Source organism: Limulus polyphemus, unplaced genomic scaffold (genome assembly GCF_000517525.1).
Source record: "Limulus polyphemus unplaced genomic scaffold, Limulus_polyphemus-2.1.2 Scaffold1230, whole genome shotgun sequence".
NCBI lineage: Eukaryota > Metazoa > Arthropoda > Merostomata > Xiphosura > Limulidae > Limulus > Limulus polyphemus.
In genome coordinates, this window is record NW_013666840.1 from 19,000 (window position 1) to 29,905 (window position 10,906).

General features: G+C 35.5%; 1 protein-coding gene across 1 annotated transcript in view; it reads left to right on the forward strand.

Moving 5' to 3' along the window:
- Positions 1-320: 320 nt before the first annotated feature.
- The window catches only part of LOC106462709 (frequenin-1-like), a 20,325-nt gene continuing 9,739 nt past the window's right edge, over positions 321-10,906 (forward strand). The window contains exons 1-2 of the mRNA XM_013922654.2: positions 321-553; positions 10,181-10,205. Coding sequence (XP_013778108.1) covers positions 490-553; positions 10,181-10,205 — 89 coding nt within the window. The 5' untranslated portion in view covers positions 321-489. The remainder of the gene's footprint in view (positions 554-10,180; positions 10,206-10,906) is intronic.

Here is a 10,906-nt window from a genome sequence, read left to right on the forward strand (position 1 = left end):
TAATAAACAAGAACATATAATGAATTAAGCGTTACTCCACACCTTATCTTCATCCACAACGAACTATAACGTCAGAGTAAACAGTTCGGAATGTTTGTTTGATTTTATCACTTTATTCAAGTTTGCCCAAGCTTATCTATTATAAGGTATTGTTTTAAATATGTTGGATCATTTTAAATTAATATATGAATATCTGTTGCTTTCCTGCCACACGCAAAATCGATTCACTTATATTCAGCACATGCTGCTACCGATAACGTTGGTTATGCTGAGGTTGCTAATTTTCTCCTGCAGGTGTCGCTGTACAAAATGTGGTCTGCTAGGGTTCATCGTTGTGCAGGTGGGATGATACTTATGCTCGTGTAGACCTACATACTGACGTTTCCAGGACCTGATCCCATCTTGATTTGATGATGCTTTGTCGCAGGTGAAACTATAGAAAACAGAAACGTCGATTTTGTGCATTAGTTTTAATATTTTCAGAAGTCCATGGGGAAGACACAGAGTAAGCTTGGAAGTGACTTTGTTACAAGACTTGTTAAGGACACCTATTGTGAGTATACCGGAGCTTCAATAGTGTGTAGAAGTTTTTACATTATGCAAAGTTACTTCTTAGTATCTGCGTTCACATTTTAGGGACAACCAGTACATATTAGGTTATAAATAGAAGAAGCACACCTGACTGAGCTGATTTGAATTTCTTTCTCAAATTTTTATCGCTTAACAAAAACAACGATTTATTTATCTCTTCTATTATAAACTGGCATACTTTTACACTGAGATATTACTTTGGTGTCTTTGAGTATGAGTATCGAGCCTATTTACTTTACTACACGTAGACCCGTGGCTTCAGAATCTTGTGTTAGTAAACACGGTTTTTTTAGCATCCCTGAGTGGTGGATAACCTATGGATTGTGAGCCCTTGAGTGGTATTAGCCCTGTGGGTTGTGAGTCCTGAGTGATAGAAGACCTGTGGGTTTGAGCCCTGAGTGATAGAAGACTTGTGGGTTGTGAGCCATGAGTGATAGAAGACCTGTGGGTTGTGAGCCATGAGTGATAGAAGACCTGTGGGTTGTGAGCCATGAGTGGTATAAGACTTGTGGGTTGTGAGCCATGAGTGATAGAAGACCTGTGGGTTGTGAGTCATGAGTGATAGAAGACCTGTGGGTTTGAGCCCTGAGTGATAGAAGACTTGTGGGTTGTGAGCCATGAGTGATAGAAGACTTGTGGGTTTGAGCCCTGAGTGATATAAGACCTGTGGGTTGTGAGCCATGAGTAATAGAAGACCTGTGGGTTTGAGCCCTGAGTGATAGAAGACTTGTGGGTTGGGAGCCATGAGTGATAGAAGACTTGTGGGTTGGGAGCCATGAGTGATAGAAGACTTGTGGGTTGGGAGCCATGAGTGATAGAAGACTTGTGGGTTGTGAGTCATGAGTGATAGAAGACTTGTGGGTTGTGAGCCATGAGTGATAGAAGACCTGTGGGTTTGAGCCCTGAGTGATAGAAGACCTGTGGGTGTGAGCCATGAGTGATAGAAGACCTGTGGGTTGTGATAACTTACGTGGTGGTAAATATATGGTTACTTATTATATATATTATATTCTGCTTGGTAAAACGAATTCTGCTCTCATTTCCTCCAACAAGGCTCTTTGAATTCTTGAAAGAATTAACCAAATACGTCATCTAGATTGTGTGCTCTACCCCTAGAGCAAAGCAACGTAGTTATATTAATCGATATATTTCTATAAATCCCAGTTTATATCATGTACTTCAATGTTGTGCTTTTAAAATAAATCACCCCCCCCCCCCCGGAACCATCAGTTACGTTGAATACCATATGAATTTTTACGCAACGTCGTGCGGGACTGAGACTCAGTTGTATGTGATCAGGTTTCTAAGGGGTAACGTCGTGGGAACTGAGGCTCAGTTGTATGTGATCAGGTTTTCTAAGGGGTAACGTCGTGGGAACTGAGACTCAGTTGTATGTGATCAGGTTTCTAAGGGGTAACGTCGTGGGAACTGAGAATCAGTTGTATGTGATCAGATTTCTAAGCGTGTGAAACACCAGTAATTGATTTATATAATCTTGTTAACTAAAGCGTTAGAGCTAAGAAATAAAATCAGTTCAAATCTAGCACTAATTTTTCTAAAAAATGAATTTTGTTCTCACACAGTCAACATGCCTATTATATGATTTCCTGCGTTATTTTGCAAATGTAAAGACTAAGACTGAAAACAAAGATCATTACGTAATGTCTAACAGTTTTATCAGGTGTGTTTCAGAGTTCTGATAAATGCTTTAAACCGAGTAACTTTTAATGGTGCAAAGTCAAGAAATTTCAGAATTCTTTCTTAGACAGAAACAAACTCGTCAAAGGAAGTTTTTTTTCCCGACGAGAAGTTTCTCAGTTGGACACGTGGTCACAACTTTCATTCGTAGCTACCTTTAAATTTTTCATTTGGACACGTAATCAGAGGTGATGATGACATAAGCTTGTTTAAACGTTGCGCATTCGTAATAAAGTTTTTTGACTACCCATTTAAGCCGTATCCAGGGTTTATTTTCTAAAAAAGTGGGTTTCAAACTACAATGCTTAGATATATATATATATATGCTATTGTTAAAATAAAGAAAAAAAAATTCTTCAAAGTTTAGTTAATGTACTAAATCACCCAATTAAGCACAAAGCTTCTCATTCAACTTTCTCTCTAACTTGTAACCCCCTCCCCCCCGCTACTTCTTCAGGTACTTCTCTTCTAGAATGTATTGGTTGAATTCTTTCCACCTGTTTGTATGCTATGCTAGTTTTCTTTGGCTTGGAATTATTTAATCAACCAGTATAAGGAGATGTCGCTTTTTTATCCTTCTTCCAGGTGCTATACATTTACTATGAATAAATAACGTTCTTATTTTGATTAAGAAGGAATTTCGGAAACTGTAAACCAGTTTTAATTTCGTTATGTATTCTTTAGAGTAAAATCCAGTCTACCGTGCATAGCGATCGATTTACACCGTAGTAGCGCTGTCACATCTTCATGACGAGGACTATTTCATTAAGTGCGAGTAGTTATTTTTGAGTTTTTGCAACACGACTTTTTCTCAATACAATTATCACTTTTAGAAATTACTTCCAGCCATTTGTTTTTGTTCTATGTGTGTTTGTGAATTTCTTCCACGCGTAGTTAGACAGCGCTTTTCTCCTGAGAAATTAAACAGTTTATTCACGTGACGTGAAAAGCAATTTGATTTAGACTCGGGTTTATCTTGTGTCGTAAAGTGGAGTTCAGTCAAGAAACACTTTAAGTGTGTGTTGTAAGTGTTAGCACGACTTGTTCAGCGTGTTTCCTAGGTTTTGGTTTTGTTATATTACGTCTTGTACTTTCAAAGTTCAGAAAAAAAAAAAAACGAAAACGGACTTTGAAATTTGAATTTCTCTCTCTTTCACACACACACACATATATCACAAGAGATATGACTGCATTATAACCGAAATTATCAAAAGATTGAAATATGACTAGATTATAACCTGAATTATCAGCTGATACAAATATTACTTGGCTATAACCAGAAATGTGAACATCTTCGTGAAACTGATTGTCATTAGTATCTTCACAAAATCTTATGTTACAACTGCAACTGAACAGTGAACATAAAGAGTTACGTTTGGAACTTAACATTAAACCTTCTCTACTGAAACATGATGTCACCATGGAAGTATGACGTCACCGAAGATTGGTACAAAGTGTTTATTTCTGACCTCTATATTCGACCTTACATTAATTACACTCCCCGTATTCACTTACATCTATAAAACGTTTTTAAGACATGTGTTTCTGTAGAAGGTATCGATGTGGTAAATGTGATTAATTGGACAGTAATGTGTTTTGGAAGATTTTACGGTAAGTCGGAGCATTGGGAAAAACTTAGGAAATCAGTTATAATACCAAACAAAGCTAATTGTAAATACCGATGTCAAACAAAGCTAATTGTCTGTTGTGCATAGTGGTTTCTAATCATAACTGTAACGCATTTGCCTTATATAAAACAACGGTTCTCAAACTGGAGGAACTCCCCAGGGGGAAGCAGAATTTATCTTGAGAGGCAAGAGAAGGTTCGCGAAAAAGTAAAACAAATTACATTACAACGTAGTTGGATGATTGTCAGTTTGAAAATGTTGTACAGTATCAAAACCTTTAACACTAGTTAGAGACTAACAGATTTTTACGTGAACAAGTTAGTAGTAAGAATATCTTTAGAGACTAACAGATTTTACGTGAACAAGTTAGTAGTAAGAATATCTTTAGAGACTAACAGATTTTTACGTGAACAAGTTAGTAGTAAGAATATCTTTAGAGACTAACAGATTTTACGTGAACAAGTTAGTAGTAAGAAAATCTTTAAGATTTTCCCCACTCACTTGAGAATATTTGAAAACATTCTCGCTCTCTCCCATGTGTTAAAAATACATAAACAAAAATTTATTTTAAGCCAGTGATCATAAACACGTTGGACATATACGCTACAATGTCAGTTACCCACACAAATTTCGTAAAAAAAAAACCCTATAAAGTCTCTTTAGAAGATACAAGGTGTAAAGCGTACTCTGACAGGTACGGCAGAAAATCAACTTTTCAAATATTTTCACAGAAACTAGAATATTACAGCTTCATAGAGTCTTAGTCACGTGATCTTTGTTGTCAGTAAGTTTATCGAGTAATTGTATTGTTATGTCTATTCTCGAGGGCAGTGTTTGTGTGTAAATAAATGCTTTAATCTGTAAGACAACCTAGAGTAATGAAGTATTGGGGTTATGACGTTCTACCTGTAACAACCAGAGGCTTTCTTAACATAAAAAATAATAATGATTGTAGAAACACTCCCTTTACTGAGGGGATGATGATCTGAAATGCTCACCTGTTTCTCCGTGTTGCTAGGTGATTATTGTGCTATCAATTATTGAAATAGAAATAACGTTCAGATATCTGTTGTATTGTGATGAGTCGTGGCGACATGGATGATGTCTCAAAAAGAATAAAAAAATGATCAAACTACATTCCAGCAGAGACACTGAAACGTCTTCTGTTGGTCTGATGATAACATCCATGCTAACCTGTACTAAGGTTTCACTATATTGGTTTGGAAAATCTGATGGATGAAATTTCTAATATCAAGCACGAGTCTATGAAAAGACAAAATTTGTTTATGTTTTAGCTCAGATATGTTCGTTATTGATAAACAAAAGACTGGTGTCTAAAACAACGTCTTGAGTAACGGTATTCTAATAAACGCAAACATAAATATAAGAAATTAATATTTTATAATCTTATTCGTATATTATGCTTCTTAAGTGCTGAGATCTGGCAAGACCTCGTGGTTAAGGCAATTGGCTTGTAATCTGAAAGTCACGGGTTCGAATCCCATCACTGAACATGCTCGACTTTTCAGCCGTGGAAGCTTTATAACGTAACGGTAAGTCTCACTCTTCGATTAGAGTAGCCCGATGGGTGGTTTTGAGTAGCTGCCTTTCCTCTAGTCTATCACTTCTAAATTAGGGACGGCTAACGCTAATAGCCCTGGAGAAACTTTGTGCGAAATTCAACAAATAAAAAAATTAATGTCTAGTAAGATCTGTATCTTATAAAACCTTCAGTTTACTTTAATACTACGTGGATAAGTTTAGTGAGTCGATAAGGTTCTTATTTCAATAGCACGTGGGTAGTTATAGCGACTTGATAAGGTTCTTATTTCAATAGCACGTGGGTAGTTATAGCGACTTGATAAGGTTCTTATTTCAATAGCACGTGGATAAGTTTAGTGAGTTGATAAGGTTCTTATTTCAATAGCACGTGGGTCATTTTAGTGAGTTGATAAGGTTCTTATTTCAATAGCACGTGGGTCATTTTAGTGAGTTGATAAGGTTCTTATTTCAATAGCACGTGGGTAGTTATAGCGACTTGATAAGGTTCTTATTTCAATAGCACGTGGGTAGTTATAGTGACTTGATAAGGTTCTTATTTCAATAGCCACGTGGGTAGTTATAGTGACTTGATAAGGTTCTTATTTCAATAGCACGTGGGTAGTTATAGTGAGTTGATAAGGTTCTTATTTCAATAGCACGTGGGTATTATAGTGACTTGATAAGGTTCTTATTTCAATAGCACGTGGGTAGTTATAGTGACTTGATAAGGTTCTTATTTCAATAGCACATGGGTAGTTATAGTGATTTGATAAGGTTTTTATTTAAGTCTAGTGTCAGGATCAGGTACTTTATTTAAGAACATGTGGATAAGTCTAGTGTCTGGATCAGGTATTTAATTTAAGAACATGTGGATAAGTCTAGTGTCTGGATCAGGTACTTAATTTAAGAACATGTGGATAAGTCTATTGTCTGGATCAGGTATTTAATTTAAGAACATGTGGATAAGTCTATTGTCTGGATCAGGTACTTAATTTAAGAACATGTGGATAAGTCTAGTGTCTGGATCAGGTACTTAATTTAAGAACATGTGGATAAGTCTAGTGTCTGGATCAGGTACTTAATTTAAGAACATGTGGATAAGTCTAGTGTCAGGATCAGGTACTTAATTTAAGAACATGTGGATAAGTCTAGTGACAGGATCAGGTATTTAATTTAAGAACATGTGGATAAGTCTAGTGTCTGGATCAGGTACTTAATTTAAGAACATGTGGATAAGTCTAGTGACAGGATCAGGTACTTAATTTAAGAACATGTGGATAAGTCTAGTGTCTGGATGAGGGTTAAGAAACGTATGGAAAGTGGTATCAGTATTTAATGTATATATAAAGGACGTTGGAAAAGACTAAAACAAACATATAGAAACTTGATAACGAGGAACATCATGTTTACAAAATCAATCACATGTATAAAAACAATGAAAGGTGACATTTTTTTTTTTCTCCCGAAGAAACATGTTTTGGAACGGAATATAACCAGTTGTTAACACACTAACGTTATCTGTAGCGTGGTATGACACGTATTGGTAGCTATTAAAGGGAGGTTTGTGATTTGGAGTATTTTATGTCTCCCGAACCGCTGAGTAAGCTTCGTGGTAAAGATAAGAGTTCCATCTCTTGCTTGACATATCAGATAACAGCTAAGGTGGCTTCCATAAATGCACTTACATGTATTCCATATCACTTGCAAGATGACACGAGCCTGCTAGAACTCCTTTGTTTCTGTGATATCTACTTCCTTCATTTCAGCCAACTTGCCAGATTGCTTGTAGTTCCTTATGTTCGCGCTTAAACGCGTTCTCCTCGTACATTTGTAATCTTGCCCATGTTTGTGTTTGTTTGTTTTTGAATTTCGCGCAAAGCTACACGAGGGCTATCTGCGCTAGCCGTCCCTAATTTAGCAGTGTAAGACTAGAGGGAAGGCAGCTAGTCATCACCACCCACCGCCAATTCTTGGACTACTCGTTATAATGTGACGGTCAATCCCACTATTCGTTGGTGAAAGCCCCCACGGCTAAAAGGTCGAGCCTTTTTGGTGTTACGGGGATTCGAACCCGCGACCCGCAGATTGCGAGTCGAGCGCTCTAACCACCTGGCCATGCCGGGCCTGTTTGTATTCGTACTTTTGTATTCTTACCCATGCTTGTACTCGTACACTTATAATCTTACTCATGCTTGTACTCGTACACTTATAATCTTACCCATGCTTGTACTGGTACTTTTGTAATCTTACCAGCTGTCCTTCCATATTTATTTTGATTTGAGTGTATTTCTATATATATATTTACACATCCAAATCTGAATATATATAGAGGTTATATACCAATTTGATTTTCCTTCCTATTCACACGGATGAATGTATCAAACTTTAAAGAATGAAACTGCTAAGATTTTACACTTTTTAATGAAACTTAGTTGAATGGACTGTTGTAGAAATACAAGTGTAGAGGACGACGTTTCGAAAGTCTTTCGCCTTTCGTCTTCAGGTCAGTGTGTGTATGGTGTATCGGTCTTTATTTTTTATATGTTTTCCTTTTAACAGCTTTTATTTAGTTTCTACTACATAAGTTATCAGAATGCTGAATAATATCTTACAAGCCCTGAAACCGGTCAAGGGTCTTACAGGTCCTGAAACCGGCCAAGAGTCTTACAGGTCCTGAAACCGGTCAAAAGTCTTGTATTATACATACATATATCATGTTGTGTTATTGAAAGTTCTACAAGTGGCACGTGTTTTACTCTTTACCTCTGTTGGATATGGAAACGTTTTAGCACGTGATAGACCCATGGGGAGCATTTATTCATTCGCTGCGTGAAACACCCGCCCTTCCAAGGAACAGTTTTGTGTACAAGTTGTGGATCTCAGGCGGTAAAACAAGCTACGATTGAGGTAATGTTCAAAATGGAAACCCCTGGTGAGAAACGACAGAATCCACTCAAAAACTCCACGTTTACTTGAAAACCAGGTTAAAAACACGGCATGTTGCGTTCTATATTCTTTGATAAGAATGCTAAGGCTTGAGCTCGAAATTATAACAAACATCGTGTGAAATTCTTTCTTCACAGAAACACATTACAAATAAGAATCTACAAGTTTATTATATTGTTATACACATTACAAATAAGAATCTACAAGTTTATTATATTGTTATACACATTACAAATAAGAATCTACAAGTTTATTATATTATTATACACATTACAAATAAGAATCTACAAGTTTACTATATTGTTATACACATTACAAATAAGAATCTACAAGTTTATTATATTATTATACACATTACAAATAATAATCTACACGTTTATTATATTGTTATACACATTACAAATAAGAAATGAGGAAGAAAAGTTTGTATCGCTTTAGTGCATGGGATGATAACTTGGGTTTGTTGGTATATTGGAAAAGTTACCGTCTGTGTAGCAGTAACAGGGAAGAAAGGAGGAAAAAGTTTGGATTGCTATTAGATCGGTTTGTATGATAATTTGGGTTTGTTGGTATATTGAAAAAGTTACTGTCTGTGTAGCAGTTACAGGGAAGAAAGGAGTAAAAAAGTTTGGATTGCTATTAGATCGGTTTGGATGATAATTTGGGCTTGTTGGTCTGGACAGCTAAAGAGGTTTAAATGTAAAAGGTAAATTTAAAGACCACAGAAGATTGTAATTTAATTTGAGTAGAGTTGTGACTTTTGACAAGAACTGTTGGAGCTATTTTGGAAAACAGAGGTTTTGTTGAGTAATGGATGATTATTGTTTGAAAAGTTTAATTGGAGATCTGAATGGTCGGAGAAAAGGATTGACAGGCTTTTAGTTAAATCTTGACCTTACAGTTTTTCCAGTTAAGTGGACAGTAAACTATGACCGAATTATTGGTCTTCATTAGTAAGACTACATTTCGAAATTATTTTAATATTAATTCTAAATATCTTCCAGTTTCCGCAACGTGTAAATTCCTAAAGACAGAAGGAATTTTAAAGGTTCAAATTTTTTGTTTGATTGTTCTCTTCCTTTAGTAGGTTTTTCTTCAGAGTGCTGATACCGCTAAAGTAATCAAATGATGTTTTGAGAGAATTGTTCTTCTGACAACTTATTATACAACGTTTAAACACCTTTCATATGATGTAACGTTGCTAACGCTTTTCTACTTCCATCACATATATATAGTATTAAATCTTCGAAGTAACTTGCAGGAAGTTTTTATTCGCTCTCTAAACTTTAACTTGGTCTGGCATAAAATGATCTCTAGACTCTCAGCGTACTATTGTAGACACGTGGTTCACAACCTTTTTATTCTGCTCCCCTCAGTCAGACCTTTCAGTAAGGGGTATACTCCTGACGCATATAATTTGTTAACTAAAACTTAAGAGTGGTTTATATTTTAAAATAGATAAAAAAAATAATAATTCAAGAGTAAGTCAGAATACACGAATGTTGAGTGCTTGTTAGTGTAACATGTTGGTAACTCACCTAGTCTGTCAATTTTAAAATTGAGGGTTTATTGCTTTTTTTAGTGTTTTTCAAAAGTAAAACAGGTTGGGAACCAATGTGGAGCTAGAAGGGAACTTTTAACTAAAGAAATATTTCAAATTTTTAACTTTTAATTTATATTAATTTATCCAAGTTGTAAATTGATTTTACAGTCACAAAATTTTTCCCTGTGAATGGATTATCCAGAACCTAATGACGTTTTCATATCTTTTCTAGTTTCCGAAAAGGAGATAAAACAGTGGTAAGTCCCTGATTTTGTTTTTCAATGAAAAATTTGAACATAACTTTTCTGATAAAGACTTACGTACAAATCCACGAACAATGGTTTCACCCTTTTTACAATAACTTCTTAAAATCGACCGAAATTTGAACCAAAATTCTCCAAAGATATTTATTCACGTTGAACGAAAAAACAAAAAATAACTGACTTAGAAAGTTACTTAGTAATCAAAACTTAAGCCTACATGAGACTAGCGCAATAAAAGGGTGAAGCGACGTATTGACTTAATAATTGTGACTTTCTCATGGCTGACTAATGACTAGTTCAAACTTTTTAGAAATTATAACTACTCATGGATAAAAAAAGGCTTACTAACTTATTTTGTTTTATAACGGAGGCATCTCCCCCCCAAAAATATATTTATGCTAGCCAAGGGAGATTTATTAGAATCAAATCTACTTTTATATTAGAATTATTACAAAGTCAGGTTTTATAAAAGGTTTTCTATTTTTTACACAACAATACCAGGACTTGTATAGAGGTCTTTGTTTTTTTTGTGTGAAGCCACATTAGGCTATCTGCTGTGTTTACTGCAGGAAATCTAACCCCACATTCTAGCATTAAAGTCGACCCACATTTTATAACAATATTAGGTTTTATAGATAAGTCTGCTTTGGTGTGATACAGTTAGATACAAACACGTTTCTTATACATGAAAGAGG